We start from the raw sequence: 22,006 nt of genomic DNA, 5'->3' as shown, positions 1-22,006 counted from the left end.
TGTGGAATCCAATTCTGAATCGGAATTGGAATTGGAATTGGAATCGAAATCGGAATCGGGGAATTGAACTCAACCACCAGACATTCTGTCTCCAACATCGGCCGCATTAAGATAAGAGAAATCGTCTAACAAAACGCATAATCTGGACGCAGCTTTAAAAATCGGTAACACAATTTAAATTTATTTCAAACAGCGTGTATAATACAAATCATGGATGAACATAACACACTCAGGAACAAGATAAGTGAAAAGAATCGAAGCGAAGTGAAGGCATTTTTTCCGTTTTTTTTCTCTGTTTTTTCTGTGTTTTTGGATCCACGATGTCTGCGGGTCGAGGTGGATATCTCTTGGAGAAACGGCGACAAACCTGTAGATAGTAAATGTCAGCCGCATAATAAAATTAGCTGTTTTAACGACAGCGGAATCGACTGAGTGTCTGGAACCAGGTTCCTCTAGGTTTTTAGGGTTTCACCTCCAGATTCCAGGTTGCAGTTGCCAGTGGCCAGTTGCCTGGTTCCAGATTTAAAGGGGGGCCCCTTTTTAGAATCGGAGATCGTTGAAATATTGGCGGCAAGGAAATCGATTGGTATACCAATCAAACGGCATCGTAAATACTATCGTGGCCATCTGCAACCTTGCCATCCAGAGTGCTGTCCATAAATTTCCACACGTGACATTTCTTTGTCATGTTAATTAGACCGCCAAGTTGATGCTGTTACCCGATAGGGCATCATCTTAAATACCTGCTCTAGCAATCGGAGACACCCATTAACTGCATACCCAAAAGGTTATATTCCCGGAAAAAAAAGGGAACTCGTGGAAAACGCAGACGATGTGGCGACATTTTCCGCGTTCTGCGCTCTAAAGCCATCTCATTAAGATGTGAAAAATTCTGTTTCATTAATAAAATATTCGTTTTCCTGTCCCGCATAATTAACGCGATGCCGTGTTGCTCTGCCCAGTTTGTTTGCATTGAAATTGATTTTTCCTATGTTGGCGGGAAAACAAGGAAAAACGTGAACCTATCAACCAATGTATAAACTACTTTAACAAATACCTTTAAAATATATTCGCCTTTTATGTTCACAAATAAACCTCCATAATTGTACAATTTTATTTAATAGTTTGGATAATATTTCCATTTTAAGTCTTTGATTTTACACACTATCGTAACTGTATCTTAACTGTAAGTTAATGTTGGGAAATATCCTATAAGCCTATCCCATAAGATATAATTTATATATTTATAAGGTTTCAGAATTTTGATTTCTTTCTTTAAATGCGTGAAAAGTCACAATTTATAATGGGAATATAGAAATACACCTAAACACCTCCAGCAAACTGCAGACTTCCAATCTCAAGTATTTATGCCACAAGGTGGCAGCGATCGCGATCGCGGAGGCATCCCAACACCCGGAGCCTAATGTGCCCTAATGGTCATAATTATTTTAGCTTGTCTTATCAATGGCAGTTGTCTAAATATACATTTGTATACTCGAGTCGAGTGTGCCGCACATGATGTCAGGAATAATCAGCTGCCTTGACAAAGGTGTCCCCATTGGTGCGGATTGTATTTGGTCCCACATATTGTGGGCGCTTTTAGTTTGGTTATTTTTCTCTTTTCGGATTTCTTCTCGCGTAGTTTAATTCCGCGTTTCTTCCAATTTCTGGGACACCAGACCCACCAGAGCCACCAGATCCGAGGTATGGTCATGATTGATTGCCCACCGCACATGTCCATTAAATATGACTCTAAGCCGAGGCGTGCGGATCGTAATAGATGATGATGAAATGTCTTTTGGTTGGCTGTAATCAATTATTCAGGAAATCCATTGACAAATCGCATACATTGTCTGCTAGAAAAGCTTCCAGTGCTTACACATTGAGTATTATTCCAAAACTTTTACAATGATTCATTCAAATGAGACCTATTTTTGACGATCTTTTATATAATCTACAAAGTTAGGTGAGCTTTACACAAATCTTAGTGAAAATAAAAACTATAAAAGTTATGAGTTTATAACATAAATTCATGTGCTTAGAAACCTAATTAACACAATATTTGGAATACATTTGTAACTAATACGAAATCAGTAATCAAGATAGCAGTTGATGAAATTTTCTTAGTTAATGCATTTAATTGGGATTTCCTCAAGTTAACTTCCTTTAAGCCAAACACTCCGCCCAAGATCTGTGGCCATAAACCAGGGGTTGCTCATCGAGTTGAGTCCATAACTCACGCACACAATTCGCAAGGATGTGGGAATCTCGAAGGAAGGCATTAGGGAAATTAGCATACGCCATCAAGTATACGCCCTCGTGTGCGCTGTTCCTTTGGCAGCAAAAGCAGCAGTAGCAGCCGGAATAGACAGACTACACACTCATGTCACGATGCAATTTCAGGATATTAATTGTTATAGTTGCGAGATGTGTCTGCTTGAATTGTTCCTGAGGCCTTTGTGCGTTGCAACGAAATTCTAATCCTGTTGAAAACAAACGCAACGCATCGCACAGCCAGCCAGGCACTGTCAAAATCAGAAAGTGGCGGAGGCCGGAGCCAGGATTCCGGATTCAGGATGCAGAGAGTCCTGCCAGCTCGGCAGTGCACTGACACAAGGATTTCCGTACATGACAAGCGGCAGCTATAATTTATAGAAGCTGCGTAAGTAAGCTGCGTGGCTGGGAAGGATGCACCAGCCAGAGGAAAGGGTTACCCCTTGCTCCTTGCTCCTTGTTTGCCATCCACATCCCACACCAGCGACATCGCAGACGCCTTCGATGCTTGGATGCTGTGTATTTGTTCTCGTCTTGTTTCACTTAAATGACACTTTGCATTCTTGTAGCATCTTGGAACTGAGCAAACCCAGCTAGCCACCACCGAAAATGAAACCCATTCCAAGTGCTCAAAGGAAATGCCTTGTCTATTTCCAGTAGAATGTCGGCATCTCAAGGAATTTTCCCTTCATTATGCCGGGGCAAATTTTATGTTCTTGGTATTTTATAATTGAGTGTGAATACTTGCGATTAATATGAAAATTTGTGAAAATTTAATAAAATATCGTACACGATTTCCGGATCAATAACGTTGAATGCAACTAATTGCTTGACCAGCCTCAAGCCTTTAAGCCGACTTTAGATAAGAGAAAGCGGCTTTTGGCTTAGCCATTTCTATTGTTTATGCTTAAGACGCACGAACATTGTGTTTGTTTGGCTTAAATATTTGCGAATTAAAGGCGCACCGAAAGGGGTTAGCATTGCAAATTAATACAACATATTTGCTCACAGCTACGGTACGCTGATTTATCAAATAAAAGTTTAAAAAGTATTTCATGAGAGCACACAATTTGTTTGCAGCACAAAGGTTTATTGCATTTTGGCTTGCACTAGAATAAAAATGTTTGATTTGTTGAAAAGTGGGTTGAATAATCCTTTACGGATTAACACATTCAATAAACTTTTTATTGCAGCTCACAGAGAATTTTAGCATTTAATCATAGTTTATAGATCTTTATTGAGTACTTATACTTTTATTGAGCATTTGTGGTGCGCTATTGTATTTTTTTTTTATATATATAAAACAAAGATTGCAAGGAGATTAATTACTATTGTAGTTTAGCATAAAGTAGCTAACTTCATCATTTTCTTAACACATGAAGTTAGAATGAAAGGATTGCCAACAATAAATAACAAATTAGTGTCATAGAACATATATTTAATTGAATTACTCAATTTAATGGTTTTCTAAGATTTCGCCATCACAATGCACCATTATGGTACTTAATGACTGATAGTTAAAAAACCTTTAATATTCGATTAGACACGAGGGGATGGGGAGCTCTTAAATCAACTCAACCGCTTACCGTTTTCGACACATCGAACAAAAAGAAAAATTGATGTGCCATTCACTTCGGTCTCATGACACTAGAAAAGATGCCCCATGATGCCACTTGACCATGGAGATGACTGCTCAAATGCCCCAATCCCAATTCCAATCCCGATCCGTTCTGGGATTTTAGGCATAGGAGAAGGCAACTAATCACAAATGCGACTGACTGGTACCTACTACTGCGACTGTCAATAATAAATTACCGTGATTTTCACATGGTGTTGAAGGATTGCCCACACACGACACTCCACTGTATACTTGGAAACGAGTAGAGATCGCTGCTCGGAAACTGAAACAGAATCTAAATCCGAATCGAAGGCTGAAACTGGAAAGCAAATGCGACAAGTTTCCAAATGGGTAACAATTTTCAAAGTGATTAATTCGCCTGCTGGCTGCCTGCCATCGAGCATTCGGCCATTGGATTGATTTATGGCCGCAAGACGTTAAGTGGATGCAAGATAAGTTAACTGTCGTATATCCTCGCCGCTGGTGACCAGTTCCCCAAGTCCAATCCCAATCCCCAATCCCCAATCCCCGATCCGATTCAATCCCAACCACAACAATACCGGGAATGTCGAGTGGCTGCAACCGGCGCGATCCCATGGTTTATGACCCATAAACGAGATCGCTTCACAAGCGCGGCACTGCGAAGGATCTCCCATGTGCTACACTTTGGTACGGCATGGTATGGCATGGTATAGTATGGTTTGGTATAGTATGGTATGGTTTGGTATGGTATCATACCTCTTGGGTACGATTAATTTACGCGGCTTACTGATTGGCCCCCTGTGTAATGGGTAGATTTTATGCCCAGCGCGGTCATTTAGCATTGTAAAACAGCCCATAAACTGAGGCCCTGGGAACTGAATGGATCAGTTCGGTTTGGATCGGAACTAATATCCCGATGATGGCACCGTACTATAGAATTAGTGAGCAAAACGTTTAAGAAATTTGTTTTGCCGGTCCATGTGACGTGGCGCTCGGCATGTGGCTCTTAAAAATCAAGTACCTGTCCGTTGTCCGTTGTCCGCTGTCCGTTGTCCGCTGTCCGCTATCCACTTACATCGTGTAAACTGTGTCAAACGAAACCAAATTAATCACTTGCACTTACAAATACTCGTATTGGCCATCATCGCGGCTAATTCGACTGAATCATCGCGGCTGAATCACTTGCTCCTTCGTCGGTGCTGTCAATTTCAATTGAATTGGCAATTTGTTGCATAATCGAGCCACTGCTAAATGTTAATTTATCAAACGGCGATAGTCGTTACAAATTGTTATCCCCATAAAAGCCAACTTCCACATACACACAATTGCACCGCGTTTCAGGTAGAAACGTAGCCCCCACGAACACAATCGCAAAGATGCCGGCTTTTCGCTTTGCTATGGTTTGCTATGCTTTCAGTTTGGTTTCAGTTTGGTTTCAGTTTTTGTTTGGTTTGGTTTGGGAGGTTTTGTCTCGCATGCGGACGGCATTTTCCATGTCCCAGGCATTTGACAATTTCAGCGTCAATTCGGCAGAAACCTACACTGAAAAAATCCTAATGCATCAGAGCACTGAAATAAATGTCAGTTATTTAATATATATCCAACCTCTTCTGCATCTTTATTCCTATTGCATTGTGGCAAATCATATATATGTACATATATTCTTATTTAAAGTAGTATACTCATTAAAATCTTCATCTCTCTCACTATATACATATAAATAATATGTTTTAATAATGTTTTTTCTTCGCCTAATTTACGCAGTATGGAAAATAATAATTCCCATAATTTTGTATATTTAAATGCGCTTGTTTAGTGTCATATTTATTTTGAAAGCCCGTTTGCAGTTGTCGCTGAACTATAACAAGTGTTCAGGCGATGTATAAATTGATGTAAAATAATGCAAATGAGAGTAAATGTAATTAGCAATAATTCGAGAAAAAACGCTGCACAATAATTAAAAAATCAATAACGAGAGAATTGTGCTGGAATAAATGTACAAAAATAGCAATTACCAAAGTTTTTCCTTTTTTCCACGTAAATTTGTCCAAAATGTCATTGAATTAAAAGATAGAAAGAGGTAGCTACTTAGATTGCAAAATAAGCAAAACTAGTTCTTTGCTCTTTATTAAGGCATAATAACTATCTTATATACTTTACCTAACAGCAAGAATAATATAGTATACACATTAAGAACAAATACTTACTCTTATTTCTCATATAAGATGCTGTTATCACCAATAATACCATTTTTCAACATTATAACCCCAATCCAATCCAAATTGAAAACACTTCAGGAATTTCATGATTATAAAGAATTTTATTAAACGAGCTAAAATTATTTAGATTATATGTTTCATATAGACGAAGTGTTTAGTGTGAAGTCTGTTAGACAATGAAAAACGTATCACAGTTTACAATCTTAATGCGCTAGTTAAGTATTTAGTGTTTAGGGTTTAGTGTTTATCCTAGGCTTACATTGCAGTTTTCAGAAGAGAAACATTTGATCTGGTACTCTAGATACTCTTAGTTACATAGATGCATAACTTGAATGAAACTTGAAGTTACTTAACGCGCTAAACGGCTACAGTTAATATTACACAATCCGTCTGGCTCTTGCACGATCCCATACTATATAGTACTATATATATGTAGTACCATATCCGATCCGATTAGTTGGTGAACTTCTTAAAGAGCGGCTTGAACATGGCCTCGTGCCTTTGCAGTTGCGGCGATGAGGAGCTGCTGCTGCTGCTGTTCCCGCTGCTGTAGTCGTCCCGCGGGGAGTACTCCCCCAATCTGGCCGAGAAGTTCATGGGGTAACCAGCGGTGGCGGGGAAACCGAAGGCGTTACTGCTGCGACAGGTAGCGGTCATAGGGACTTGAGAAGCGGTAGGCAGGAGACTCAAAGCTCCGCTCAGCACCTTCATATTCGGCGGAGTTTGGGGTGGAGTATCTGGTTGGGCTTCGAGAAACCCCATCGCCCGCTGACTCGCTGTGGATTGAGATTGCTGCTGCTGCAGCTGCTGCTGCTGCGGATGCCGATTGTGGAACTGCAGCGGTATTGGTCCGCTCGAACTTCCCGTAGTATGGATGGTACCGCCCTGCTGCAACTGCTGCTGCTGCTGCGGCTGCTGCTGCGCCGGGGGCATATTGCTGTAGGGGATACTGTTGCTCGTAGTATGCAGCTGCTGGGTCGTAGCCCCTAGAAAACCCCCGTAGGCCGTGGTGTGCGGCCTCAGGTATGGAGTGGCGGCTCCATTGAACAGCTGCTGATCTCGTCCTGCCTCCGATGCTGGATACTGGTGTTGCTGCGCCTGTTGCTGCTGCTGCTGTTGCTGCTGCTGCTGCAGCGGCATCGATTGGTGACCCATGTAAGCCGGCGGCGGTGTCTTGCAGCCAACTGTGTCGGCCAGACTCCAGATCTTCGGCTTGGTAGCTGGAATCGGCACGCCACAGTCCCGGCCTAGCTGGTTTTTTGGATCCCCAAGATCCGTCTGCAGCTTGGCGTTCTCCCCATGAAATGGCAACATACCGCCCTGCTGGCCAGCCTGATAGTAAGCGGGATGCTGATGATGATACGGATGGTAGCCACCGGGGTGACCGCTGGAGGAGCCACCACCGCCACCGGGGTAGCCACCACCAACACCACCACCACTACCGGCTGCGGAATATCCGAAGCCGGCACGCAGTATGTTCGCCTGATCGAGGCACTTTTGGTCCTCATCTATGGCGTCCTCCTCCTCTTTGGTCTCATCTGGTTTAAAGAAACAGCAGCTGTAAGTATATAAACCATATGGAAAACCCCCCTAATATGCTATACCTTTGGCCAAACTGCCACTCTGGCTGCCCTTGCTCGGCTCCAAGTCCTCCTTGTCCTTCTCATCGTCCGATACCAAGGCGTCATCATCGTCATCCGTGCGATTCTTCGGCTCCCACGTCATCTTGTTCTCCTTCTTCAGTCGCCGGCGCGCATTGGCGAACCACGTGGACACCTGGGTGAGGGTCATCTTGGTGATGATGGCCAGCATGATCTTCTCGCCCTTCGTGGGATAAGGGTTCTTCTTGTGCTCATTCAGCCAGGCCTTCAACGTGGCCGTGGACTCCCGAGTGGCGTTCTTGCGACGAGCTGCCAGGTCGTAGCTGGCTCCATAGCTGGAATTAGACACAAGCAATCCTCTGTTTAGAGAACAGATGCAACCAACATTATCGTATTCACAAAATAATGGATTTTTTATATTATATATTTGTTTATTTATACCTAAATAACAACTATTTGTATGAATAATATGGGTTAATAAGTCTTAACAGGGATAAAAACGATGTATTTTCGAAAAATGAAGCTTCAATCTTCACAATCTTATCATTGCGTTCGTTTCAAACTAAAGTAATAAGTACATATGTAAGGCCCTTAAATTCGTATCCATACCCAGAAAACTCAACATTTAAAAGGGCGGTTAAAGGATAAAATTGCAGTAGTATTATCTTTCTAATTGCGTGGCCCAAAAAAAAATCGTGGCAGCAGCGAAACATGGAAATTCATTAAAAATGCGGAAAACTCAAATTGATGTTTTCCTACAACCTACCACTGTTTCCCCCCTCTCGTCGCTCTGCCAGTGTAATACAACGTCAAAATATTGTAAAACATAGTTGTGAAACAGGGCACGGCCACAAAAAGCAACAACATTGGACCGAAAGCAGCGTCTCCGGCAATAACGAGGAGGACAAGTGGGTGCCACCGGGTGATCCAGTTGTTCCATATCCTCCACTCCGCCAGTTCTCAGTTGCCAGTGCCAATGCACTTATCGCATTTTTTTGCAACCCACCAGAGGCATCTGTGGGGCATCTCCATCATCCGCCATTCGTCCTCTGCAATAATGGTCTTTTGGTGGGTTGCTTCTCGTCCTCCTGCCCCCCACCACTAGAACTTCCTAGCTAAATTAAGCCCCAACCCATGGCGAACTCCGCTGCACATCCGGCTCATCCGCTTTTCACTTTCGGGTTTTCCCCAAATCCTCCCGAAACCTCACAATCCCCCACTGCCAATCCCTTTTCGTCCTCTTTTATTTTGCGTTTGGTCCTTTTTCATGGGATTTTTATGGAGCCACAATCAACAGTTTGTGTGCGGTGAATTTTACAACAAGATAAAGAACGAATCTCGGCCTCGCTGCCCGTCGAATGTAAATTCGACGTCCTTTCTCCGTTCTCCTAGATCCTTCTGCTTTTTCCCCACTTTTTTTCCTTTTTTTATATCCTGATTGCGTGCAGTGTGCAGGATGTTCATAGTGATTAGCACAAGAGTTTGGAGGAGGATGTTTCAATCAGCCAACTAAGTGCGGTGTATGTTCTCCTACAATCTGCTTCTTATTTTGGGTCGGAAAGGACTACTTCAATAGGTAGTTTGATAGAAAAAGTTTGACTAAGGTTATAATGAAATATATTATGTAAGGGATATAAAAATGCAATCTTTATTTTTGAAAAACTATTTGGAATGAAACTAGGATATTTTAAATTCCTAGTAATTATTCAAAATATACGAAATTCTAGAAAAATTCAAACTTTATCCTTTTTGAATTAGGGATCAATAAAAGCGAATTTTATGAGTCTATGCTATTACAGGAACTTTATATTAATGTTAACTTAAGTGAACTATTAAGAAGAATTGTGTACTAAGTCTGATAATATATGTAGACATTAACTATTCAGTTTAGTTTTCTGCATAATAACACTTTAGATAATAATATGGCGTCCGCCAAAGGGATCTTTCACTGTACCCCGATTTATCCAATAGCCGTGACCAGAGGTTCTGTAGCCCGTAATTTTCGGCACGTAACCTCACATCGGCTACATCGGCCAAAGGCGTAGCTATATAGCCGGGCTATATCATTATCGCGTAGTTCGGTGGACGGATTCGTTGGTTTCGAATGAGGCGATCTGAGGCGAGTGATACGCTTTGTGGGCTTTTTGTGCTGTTATGTTTAACAAGCTAACAAACATCAATTTGTCCGTAATTGGCACGCATCCTATTTTGGTATTCGCCATATATAATTGCAGTGCCCCGCCACTGTGCATGTGTACGAATACGAGTACATATGTCTGCGTTCTTTTGGCATAACTCGTAAACAAAATTATAAAAAAAATGATTTGGCTGCTGTTTGCTGCTGGCGGGCCATAATCTTGTTAACAAATCACATTCTTGTTCACACAAACACACGGACACGGCCATATGGTCACATATACATACATATGTATGTAGTATAGCGGTTGGCCGAATGGGCCGCGCTTATTAGTTTTAGACCGGCTTACAGCCATTTACATTTCAGCTTTTGTTCGAGCCACATGCAATTTGGTTGGGAGCCACCAATTACGGCGGCCATTATCTCCAAGTTGCGATTTTCACATTTCGAACAAATAACGCTGGCTGCCAGCACAAATGACATTGGCTCCCGTGAGCAGACACGTTTCATGCCTGTCACTGGGTAATTACGTTGCCTGTCATTCCACCAAAGCCACCCACCCACCTAGCCACCAATCCACCCATCCACCTACTCACCACCTCCTGCTCAAGCTATTTACAGCCCCATGCAATTGCCATCTGCCAGACAAACAGACATTCGTTCAGACACACAGATAGACCGACCGGCTGACTGTCAGTCAGTCAGATTTTCCACCTTTCCATCGAGTTTCCCGCTCCGCAGTTTCCCACTCCGTTGCCAATTTGCGACAATGGGCAAAACAAAGCGCAACCGTTGCTCTCTTAAATGTTTGTCAACCCGTGAATATGTACACGCCTACGCACAGAAAAAAATACATTTAAAAAAATGTAATTACAAAATAATGTCATTGCTAATTATAACTAGATTTAATCAAAATAAACATTCTAGATTTGAAACCAATTGTTGGAGGTATAAAACATAGCAAAGCAGTAGTATCTTTGTATAAAATATAGAACGTCTGAGTTTGAGTTTTACAATTACGAAGGTTTGGTAGATTTACTTTTAATTTGGTCAATTATTGCCTTAATCAATCAGTACTGCTCAAAACTATTTTATCAATTAATATATAATATTTTATCAAATATGAATTTACAGTACAAAACAAATTGATTTCCAAGTTCGGACAAGTTCTGCAACTATTTGAATTTATGAGGCGCTGAGTTGTTGATAGAAGCAATTGTTTTGGCATAGTTCTTCTTCATAGTTCTTATCACTCCCCAGTTTTGACTAGGCTTTTTCGCTTAGTGTACTGCACATACAGGTCACAGTACATACAAACACCGGTAGATTGGTAAGTAAGTGCGTATGTACTGCCGCTCAATATGGCGGCCAACATGGCGTTCATTTGCGGCTCACACCTCACCTCTGCCCCTCTGCCGGCCACCTGCCCCTTCCTCCATTCCCCCCTCACCAGCGTCGCCCCCTCCCCCTCCCATCAACATGCATCGCTTACAACTCACTCACTCATTCATTCACTTAGCTGCAGCTCGATTTCATGGGCTTTCCGCACGCAAGCCGGGCCCAAACGAAAGCGAACCAAACCAAACCAATCCACAGTCGACCCAACCAAACCAAACCATACCAAAACCAAACGATACCGTCCACACCGACGGTCCAACGGGAAGCCGCAGCCGTTGCATGCCACTCAGTCTTTCAGCCTTTCAGCCGACGACTCTTCCCCCGATTTGGGTTCGGAATGAGGCGACTCATGCCTCCTGTCCATCGAATCGCACTCCTGTGTGTACTCCGCATACGAGTGTGTGTGTGCGTACGCACTTGTGTGTGCACCCACGTGTGTGTGTACATACTTAGGGCTTAATGTATGTGCATATACACAACAACAAATTCTCCATGTTTTTTATATGCTCAAAATATTTATTTAATAGGTGCTAATTATACGGCACATTCCGGAAAATCACGCACTTACACGGTGAATAAAGTGGAGTGAGTACCTGTCACAGTTCACGCAGTTCATTCACTCCTAGAAAAGGTTCCTAACTTCAATTCCCTTCTTAATGTATAATGCTTTTAAAAATAAACATTATTTGTAAATTAAAAGTCAGTTCATAAAGTTATTTCATCGTATTTGAACTAACTAAACTTGTTGAATAAATGATAAAGGACCCCCAACTTTCTCTCAGTGTAATTCACACATCTGTATACCTTTAAAGCGCAGTGTATGTGGTGCGTTGCGCGCACTGGCGTGCAATTAACTGCTATTATTTTTGCAGCAATCATAAATAAATAATTTCGCGCTCTCATACAGTTTCGAACAATTCAAATTTTATTATCGCCCGTCCCTGCGGCAATTGCGCCATTTCATTGGGCGGGGGAAAATCGCGGGAAATTGTAGGAAAACGGCGGAAAAGTGGGGAGCGCAGGGGGGACGCAGCCGCCGCAGGCAATTAAATTCAAATCAATTTCAAGTACTCGCAAATATTTTGTAATTAATTATGGGCGCCCAATTGCATTTGATTTCGCACGACCCACCCATCCATTTAAATTGGGCTAAAAGGCTTTCTATTTATTTTCTATTAGACGCAATTAATTATGCTGCAGACGACGCATTTGATGCTGCCACTTTTTTCGCAATCAAAGCGGAAACTAATTGAATGAAATCAAATTAAATGAAATTAAATTAAATAATGCTTACCCGTAGGCCGACATGGGATCGTAGGAGTAGTAGCCCGTAGTGGGCTGAAGTCCGGCTGAAGTCCAGGCTCCCATCTCCGGACCCGCGCCCGTGTCCTTCAGTCCGTACGGATTGCTCTGAAAATGGAAAAACGATAAACGATAAACAATAAACAATAAACGATAAACGATGGTGTGATTCAGTGATTCAGCAAGAGCCATAGAATTGAGTTATTAGCGAGCATAGCATTTTCCCACACTATTCGAAGTTGACAATTTTGTTAACATGGAATCTATAATTTGGCAACATATTTCGCCGGCTGAGCTGGCGAACAAGCAAATGCCCAGATGTTGGCCATATTTTAGAGCCACAGATACACGAAACGATACACAGAAATACATAATTTAAGGCAGACAAAATTTTGGTATTTGTTACGTGTACTAACCGAAGTCGAAGCGCCGATTATTGTTATTAGATTTGAAAGCGGTTAAGTCCAAAAAAAAGCTTGAACACTTTGAATTTTAATTTGGTTCGATTTCTGTTTGTGGCATGCGGGGCGATTTATGCCCTCGGAAAATGACAGCCGGATTTATGAGCGACAACTATTGGCCAGATCGCCGTCCAATCTGGTTGGCCCTGTCGAGCCGGGCTTTTGTGTGAGCTCTTGATTTATGAAACGGTATTAACATTTTTAATTGCTTAACATCATGTATGCCGTTGTTTATTAATTTTTCACCCCACCCCTTTTTCTTTCATTATGGCCAGAAAACCGCCGCCGCCGCCGCTGCCGAGTGACAAATATATTTATCAAAATGTCTTATGTACATATGTATACATATACGAACAGGTATTGGATTTATTTGCCCAATCGAAACGATTGGTGTTGGGGAAATGTCAGAAGTGAGATTTTGCTAGATCTCTCTCCCCATCGAAAAGGAAATGAACTCGGTTATTAACACCTCACAAAATCGAAATTCGAAATTCCGGCGACATCTTATCGTGGCAACTCCGAGATATTTTCTTAATTAAAAGTATGCGCTTTGTGACGACCGATAAAAAAGACACTCGCTCAGGTGGCTTGCCAGAAAAAAATGAAGACACAAAAAAAAACCAAATACAAAATACAAAAAAAAGAGGAGAAAAATAAAGAACGAATGAATTTCCTGTTGTTGTAAATAACAATTTAACATGACACTTTGGTGGCTGCCGCTGCCATGCCCGCCCCATTTCCTCCGCTTTTCCTCTCCTTTCCCGGGCGTTTCCCTTTTCCCTCGCTCACACATCACCTCCATCTTAAGGAGGTCTTCTTTGAAGTACTCGTCGAGAGCCGCCCAAGTTGATTAGACCCTGTGTTCGTTCATATTAATTAGATCGTTCAAACTAATGTGCTTATTACAGCGCTCGTAAACATCGGGGAAATACTGTTGACAAAGTCGGACAAGTGTCTTAGGATTTCTCGAAATTAGGAGCAATTTATGAAACGTGATTCTTAAATTGAGCGAAGTTATTATGGGTAAGAACGTATAATTTATAGAATTTTTTAACAATAATACTACACTTTACGAAGCTACTAGAAATGAGTGCTTAAAATAGCGTGGAAAGTACAACTTAGAAACTATATCAAAATTTTCGAAAAATTTTGATTGCTTTCGGGATTTAAGTCACTTTTAGCTGCTATTACAAATTAAGAGGTTCGATTAAATATTGCCAACACATTTATTGACAAATAGTTACTAGATACCGAAATTGTGCACACAAGCCACGTCGATGAAAATATTTATCTGGTGTGCGATGCGGCAACATGATGTCCTTATAAAACACTTGCTCGATTATTTGGCCACTTCTAGCTAAGCCTATCCATCTCGGGCAGTTTGTTATTTGCCAAGGCTAAATACTGTCCACATTGTTGTTATACATATTGTTGCCAATTTTGTGTGTTTGTTTGCTTTGTTTGCGTTGGCCTTTCATTCAGGCAGGCCAGCAGCCTGAAAAGCAAAGCAAAGCAAAAGCACAAGCAAAGCAGCAGCAAGCACAGTGTGCTTTGCTTCAGTCATGCTGTGCTCGTGTACATTTCAGCGGTCACTTAAAGACTCTACGAGCACAGTTGGGTACACAATAATAGGGATAAAATAAAAATAAAAACTTAAAGAAAAAAGTCATTCAAAATGTTCTTAAATGCTCCATAAATTATAAAAATATTATTAGTAAGCACAGTAAATACAGATTCTTCTTATCTACCAACATAAAGAATAATAATTCCCTAATTCAAAATGGAAAAAGCTATTAGTCAAAGTAGTTTAATATTATTTGAAGGGACTAAGTATTAAATAATAGTTTATCAAAAGTGCCTTTTAAGTAAAACTTTAATGTTTTGGCCGATGGGCCATACATGTAACATAGATAAATGATTTGATTTAACTTTTAACATTCATTTACTTTCTATGCTATGCTATGCCTCTATGCTAACTAGAAATATGCAATTTTTATAAATTACTAACTTACTATGCTCACCAGAAATATGCAATTTTTATAAATTACTAACTTACTAAATTGTTGTTCAGGATATCCTAAAACTGTTTTGCCATTATAATAAATAGGTTTTGCAGGCAAAGTACTGCTATTACTATTCCTGCCCCCCACTGTGTGGGCGCTCACACACACAGCGACGTAAGCTTGATTAGCCCACACATACACGAAGAGAGTGGAGTGTAATTGAGGCCATGGGGCAATATGTTTTGTTACCAATGATTTTGCCTTTCTTTATGCAAAGTATCGAATATCGCAATGGAAGTCGGCAGTTGTCACTTTTGCAGGGGGGGCCGGCGGAGTAAACGGGCTTATAAATTAGGTGGATGGATAGACGGCGATAGAAAAGGATTGGCCATCGGGGGGATGGAACTGGGAATGGCTATGGGCATGGGTATGGGTATGGAATTGAGTCCCAGAGAAACTAAACCCCCGATACGGAGCCAAATGAGGTTTGACTGAGCTTCAGTCAGCCATAATGATAATTCGATTTAGTCGACTGCATTGACAAGCCATCGATGTTGCTGCTTTGTAGTTTTGTTGTCGTTGTCTCTGTCGTTGTCTTTGTCGTTGTCGTTGTCGTTGTTTTTGTCTCCCTCCTAAGCTGCGGACAAAAGCCACTGACTACACAATTAAAGTCATACGTTGAGATAATCCATTTAGCCCTCTGGCCCATGGCTCTTGGCCAGCACACTCGGAAAAAAAGTACACTCATTTCAGGTGACCTTAAAAATAACTAGTTGATTGATGTCCAAAATGTTTTTACACGAATTTATTTCATGACAACTCGACTACAACAATTATTTGAAAAAGCTAAACCGATTTAAATTACATAAAAATTAAAATAATAATTGATATGACCCTCTCTTTACTTGATTTTCATAATATTTATGAAATATTTGTTCAAATTCTAAGACCATTCCCAATTTCTGATTAGTTTTCTTCCCCTAAGTTATTGAAGTGCACTCACCAGCGGCGAGTAGAAGGCAGAGCTGTCCACTCCGATGCTCTGGTAGGGATTCTGGTCCGTGGAGGGGTACGGCGTCCCATAGACGCCGACGCTGGCCGCCGGGAGGCGGGAGTAGCTGGAGAGGGCGAGGCGGGCGGAGTCGTACTGGCAGGAGCAGACCGTCTGACCCGACACCGGGTCGGTCATTATGGGCCGCCCGTTCTCGCAGCAGGATCCACCACCACCAACACCACCAGCACCACCGGCAGTGGGCGTCGTGCCCACGCCGTTGCCGTCCAGGGAGCCACCGGTGGCCAGATCCGCTGGTCCTCCTCCGCCCGCCGAGGATCCACCTCCTGCGCCAATCACCGTCGCCGCATTCGAGTTCTGCGAAAGCGCATTGGGACTCAGCGCCCCCGAGGAGGCATCTCCGCCAGCTCCTCCGACCGGCGGCTGGCTGCCCTGACAATCCTGACCTCCCGTGGGGCTCATCGCCGGGGCGTTTGTCATCACCAGCGCCTCGTTCACATTCACATTCACATTGACGTTCACGTTCGCGGAAGCGTCCTCCGTCGGCTGGACACTGGGGGGCAGGAGCTGGAAGAGATCGTATGGGAAGAGGCTCTTTAGTGCAAGTTCGTCGCAAATTGAAACACAAATTCGCGGTTTCAGCCTTAGCTTATCTTATGGGTATATTAAATTGAAAGCACAGCGAAAAATCCAAAGAAAAATATAAGCAATCTAATAAAAACAAAAATAATATGAGCAGTATAATAGTATCCTTTTAATAATTAATTGTTTTCTCAAGTTTTATTTTATTTTCTCTCAATTGCCTAACTATAAGTTACATACCATATATAGTTTTATATATAATGATTCAGCTGTGAAATGTTTTATTATGCCTTTAACGATTTTTCCAGCTAAACTGATGATGTCCAAAATGAAGTTGACATTATCGAAATCATATTATATTTTCCCACTGTGCGCAGGTACTTCTAAACTCGAAAGGCAGTCGACTGATAGCATTAAGTGATATATACCATAAACACACATCGCCACTGGTTTACATAACTAATGCATGTTAATCAAGGGGCCAATTTAATTTTTATTTCAAACACCAAAGGCCGATGATGATCGAGAAATATTTTCCCTCGGCCGCAAAAGGGTCATTTTGAACACCTTATAGAGATACGAACCTCCGATAAAACCCCACACACTCACTGCTCGAAGAGGTGGGGCTTCTTCTTCCAAGAAGCCCCCAATCATTGGGCCATTGAATGAAAATATTTCATTTCGAACACAAAACTCGGTCCCTAAAGTGACAGTGTTTATCTGAAAACATTTCGCCAATGAATTAGTTTATTGCGCTGCTCAAATGATAAGATAGTTTTCGCCGATGGATCTAAAAAATGTTCCTACCACAGAAGTCTACCGAATTATTTTTACTTGTTTATTTATGTGTTATATTTAAGGCTCAGATTCTATTTCAACTGAAGTGTAACCGAAAACGTCGAAAAGATTTTGTGCTTTTATGTAACCAATAAATATTTCGCCGCAAGTAGCTAGAAAATTGAGAGGTAATTTAATAATTATCCAAACTATCCTTGAACAGCGCCATAAACTAGATGTCAACGTGTTCTCCAAGAGGCGTGGATGAGGAGGATGAAAACCTGCCCGGGAGTAGATGCCTCCATCACATCGCGGCACAGGAAACGCACGTCCATGTATAATGGCTAATTTTCTGCAGCATAATGCCGAGTAAGTCATGCTAACTGCCGTACTGGTAACTTCATAAATATTGATGTCCGGCAATGTTGTTTACCCACCCCATATCATCAGCACTCAGCCCATGTAGCCGACCATCCTCCTCCATCCTACTGAAGACACCAAATCCGCCTGAATCGCTGGGTAATTGCGAATTTAATTCGAAAAATCGACAGTAGGCCCATTACAAGATGCATCGATAGCATGTAAGCGAATATGGTGTTAACACACAATCAATGCCACTGGCCACTGGTAAGCGCAGAAGCTGGACGGGATTCATAATCCCGCGGCGATTAAGTTCCCTTAATCAATGGAGTTCAGGATTCGCGAACCTCGCTGCAATGGCGGCCAGATCAATTACCCAGCAAATCGATTTCAAGTGCCGCAAAGGCAACGGCAACGGGGCAATCGGCAGCCTGATGTGATGTCCTCCATCTTTACAGTGGAGCTTCGCCTATGGCATGCGCCACTCACTTGGCAATTAATATGCAAAATGCGCCAAGCCCATGAAGCCCGAGTTGTCTGGGGGCATTTTGAAAAATGCCAGAAATCAATGAGGGTGTGGCAGCCGACGCCTATAGGTCCGCACACAAGACCGACTTTTCGGACCCGTCCAAGATCGGATCGATATGGATATGGATGCCTTGAGATGCCTGGAGATGATGCAGATGGAGATGGAGTTGGGCAACATGCTGGCATAAAGGCTTCTGAAAATTACCGCGGGCAATCTGCAAAATGAGCGGACTGCTTCAATTTCCACAGTCTGAAGTCTGAAAGTCTTGAAGTTTGAAGTCTGGAAGTCTCAAAGTCTTCAAGTCTGGTAGCCTTAAAGTCTTCAAGTTGCTGGAATCTAAAGACTTCAGTCTTCTGGGCAAAAATATATCGGCACAGCGAACCCATAATTAAGTTGAGTGCTCCGCCCGATGGACAGCTACAAATTGATCGAAATGCCCAGCAAAAGGTCATAATATCTGGGCAGCAACAATTTTAGCTCGGCTTACACGGCTTCTGTGGCGAAATTCGCGGTCAAAACTTAAATGCAGCCTGAACCAGAACGCATAATTATTCCGCGTCATTAACATAATCTGACAATAGAACCTTCCGCTTCGCCCGAAAAAGAACGCAGCACATGCATATTATTTTATAATTATCAGATGCGATCGATTCGAGATTGATCCTCTGGAAATTCAGCAGGTGAGTGATCCACTAGAAGGTCGCTTGTCCGATCATAATTAATAAAGTAAAAATTTCCTTTTTCTTTTTTGAGTCGTGCTGAAACGCACAAATAATAGAATTTCGAGGCCAAGATCGCTGCCTATATATAGGTACATCGAAAACCCAAAAAAAATAAATATGAAAACGCACAGCCATTTATCAAAATTTTACAAATGAATGATTCAGTTGTTTTATTTTTTGCCGCGTGATTTTAATTAGTAAAAAGCAAATACATGGGAATGTTCAGCGATCGATCGAAAGGAAAGGAAAGGAGGAGGCTGAGTGCTGAACGTTCCCAGAGTTTCTCGGCACAACAATATGAGAATTATGACAACTGATCTGATAGGCGACACCATATAGGGAGCTCTATGCGCCTGCCAGATTCCTCAGCTCCTTGAGCGAATGCATTATTCATGAGGCAGAGGACTCCATTCCTGCACTACCTTTCCGCTTGGAGGAAGCGCCAGTGGTCCACTCGTCCAGTGGTCCAGTGGGCCATGTGAATTGGCCACGTCTTCGCATGGAACGTGGGGAACTTTCGATGTTGGCAGTTGGAGGATGCAGACGACGACGACGACGACGACGACTGGCAGGCGACAGTGCGCAGATAAGATCTGTTGGCCATGTGTGTGCCCAGTAAGCAGCAGTACCAGCAACCAGTAACCAGTACCCAATGCTCAATGCCCAATGCCCAATGCCAGATACCCAACTTCTGAGTCCCAGTCCAGTTTCAGTGGCTTTGGAAATTTCTGTGAATCGCAAACGCAGCGATCTAATCGCAACTTGTATCTCGTGGGTCCACCAAAGTTGCCCGGCTACCGCGTTGCTGCATCCGAATCCCTCCCCCGACAATCTCCGCCAGATGACCAAGTTGATAGCACCGGACTATAAGCGCCACTTGGATCCTCACCCTCAACTCTCAACCCTCAGCCGCCAATGTAAAGTGGATCAGAGAGGAGACCAAGTCATTGGTCCATCGATCGTTGCAATCCTATCTGCCATCTCCAGAATCAATGGATGTGGATGCACCTCACGTAGCCAGCAGGGCATTCCCAGGGCCTGCCCTCAGCTGTCACTTTACGGTTATGAATTTTATGATTTACGATCGCCGCAATTGAATTTTATTGACTTTTCAACAGTTTCACCTGAGCGTGCCTCAATCGGCACCTCCCATCTTCTTGGCCTTCTGATTGCCACAGCTTTTCCCTTTTTTCTTTCTCATTTTTTTTTTGCTTTCGTTTTCGACTTTAGTTAATTGGACTCGTGTGGTCCGAAATGGGGAAAGACGCCAGAGTTCTTTGGAGGCAGAACCAAGCAATTGGTAAGCCCAAGTATTAATATAGCCTGGGAAATTAAAGTCTAGCCGCAGACAAACTCAATCAATGGCAAATTTCATTTACTCTAGGTCTTTCTTTTAACTTCTACCACCTTTGTAATCCATCATGATATTTTAGAAATATTGTAGTTGCACCTGCAGCCCTCGTAATTTGCCGCAAAATCTTTAAAGCAAAGAGTTTTTGTGTGAATTTTGAGGATTGACAAAAACGACTGATGCCTTGGAGTGCCTTTTTCTCAGGCCATTTATCAGCCATCTGATTTATTATGCTTTTTTGCTGGCCTTCCACCAATTTACTGTCATAAACATGGAAAAAGTTTGCGCCGAGCAGCTGTTTTTTTGCTGCTCAGTGAAAAGTCTGAAAGCGCTACAATCAAAGACTTTTAGCGGTTTTGCCCTGTAGTGGGTCCTCAAGATCAAATAATCGGATAGCTTTGACTGCAGTCGGTGGAAGTACTCAGATGAAAGTTGAAAATTGAAATTAAAAGTTTGCCAAAAAAAAAAGTGTATATAAAAAACTCCCAACCAAATAAACTTTAAACCCAACCCCGCTTTTAAGAAATACATTTTATAAAAAATATGTAGTTATTAGCCGTTAACGAGTTCAGTTTTTATGATAATATGCAATCCAGAAAAGAAGGTGATGATTATAAACAGAGAAATTAAAAATGATGACTATAGACAAATGCCATTTAAACATGATTTTACAATGTTTTGGTTTTTTAATGACTCCATAAATAAAAGCTGTTATAGGTATTATACAAATTATGAATCTTTGAGTCAATCATAATAATAAACTGTTGATAGTATCATTCTGATGCATAATATTGACTTTAATTTAGATCTCATTTCCAAGTTAATTGGCATTTTCTTTCAACTGCTTATCTTAAGATCTCCTGTGACTTAATGAATATGAATAACCATTATATAGTACTACATATACTTAGTATATATCTAGATCTGAGTGATTAGGAGACCCACCTGCGAGGCCGACGGAAAGCCTCCGTATCCGAATTGTGTGTAGGCAGCCATTTCGCTATATGACTATACGACTATATAAGACCTAGTCTTAGGATACTCTCTCTCTCTATCTCACTCTCTCCTTCTCTCTCTCTCTCTCTCTCTCGTGGGCAGTCTGCTGAAGGATATATGGTAAAGCTGCTACATCCAAGGATGCGCTTATCGGGTTAACAGCTCAGTTTCGATTGGGTCTGTTCACAGTGGGCACTGGCACGATAACGACCATAAACGACATTGGGCCAACCGAAAGTATCTCGTGGATTTGTTAGGTATTTGCATTTGTATCTGTCACTTGTGGTGTATTTTTCCTTTTTTTTTTTGTGTTTGTTTATGTATATTATTTGGCTAGCACACGAAAAACGCGGCGGCAACGAGAAATCGACGAGAAATATCGACGGTAAAACGCGGCGCTTCAGCACACGCTCCCTTTCAGATGTGCACCTTATAACGTTCGAACACGAACTGGTTGCGAATGCCGTTGCTGTTGGCCGTGTTTGCTGCTGTTGGCCGTGTTGCTGCTGCTGTTGCTGTTGTTGTTGCTGTTGCTGCTCTTGTTGTTGCTGCTGTTGGGGCGCATTCCGCTGCAGTTGGCGCGGGAGCGGGACAACGATATGCCGTTTCCCCCCTGCGATTCAAAGGGGGAAAGGGGAATGCCGCTCGCCTTGGGAGCGAGCAAACAAAACAATGAAGAGCC

General features: G+C 42.2%; 1 protein-coding gene and 1 long non-coding RNA gene across 3 annotated transcripts; one reads left to right on the top strand and one right to left on the bottom strand.

The window, feature by feature from the left end:
* Window positions 1–6,263: 6,263 nt before the first annotated feature.
* LOC122616411 (homeobox protein araucan) lies at window positions 6,264–21,630 on the bottom strand. Of its 2 annotated transcripts, XM_043791851.1 has the most exons (6): window positions 21,389–21,630; window positions 21,274–21,336; window positions 15,999–16,574; window positions 12,524–12,639; window positions 7,698–8,029; window positions 6,264–7,631 (listed from the first exon to the last, which is right to left on the bottom strand). In XM_043791851.1, exons 2-6 carry the CDS (start codon window positions 21,322–21,324, stop codon window positions 6,547–6,549), a joined length of 2,160 nt encoding a protein of 719 aa, XP_043647786.1. In that variant the 5' UTR covers window positions 21,325–21,336; window positions 21,389–21,630; the 3' UTR covers window positions 6,264–6,546. The 2 variants fall into 2 exon arrangements, with proteins under 2 accessions (XP_043647786.1, XP_043647785.1); XM_043791850.1 differs by having other exon boundaries at window positions 21,274–21,630.
* LOC122616412 lies at window positions 13,055–13,987 on the top strand. The gene is made up of 3 exons (XR_006325914.1): window positions 13,055–13,181; window positions 13,268–13,533; window positions 13,901–13,987. It is a non-coding gene; the product is annotated as an uncharacterized LOC122616412 (long non-coding RNA).
* Window positions 21,631–22,006: the final 376 nt, after the last annotated feature.

This window comes from Drosophila teissieri, chromosome 3L (assembly GCF_016746235.2).
Source record: "Drosophila teissieri strain GT53w chromosome 3L, Prin_Dtei_1.1, whole genome shotgun sequence".
Classification (NCBI taxonomy): domain Eukaryota; kingdom Metazoa; phylum Arthropoda; class Insecta; order Diptera; family Drosophilidae; genus Drosophila; species Drosophila teissieri.
The sequence above is the reverse complement of the archived record's forward strand: the minus strand, read 5'-3'. Positions and strand labels throughout refer to the sequence as shown.

Bases quoted from the DNA above. Each gene is read 5' to 3' on its own strand.
- LOC122616411 (XM_043791850.1), bottom strand. From the start codon at position 21,324: ATGGCTGCCTACACACAATTCGGATACGGAGGCTTTCCGTCGGCCTCG. The intron at 16,575-21,273 runs GTGGGTCTCCTA...GATCTCTTCCAG, and splicing joins GCTTTCCGTCGGCCTCGCAG to CTCCTGCCCCCCAGTGTCCA. The intron at 8,030-12,523 runs GTAAGCATTATT...GTCTAATTCCAG, and splicing joins GATCCCATGTCGGCCTACGG to CTATGGAGCCAGCTACGACC.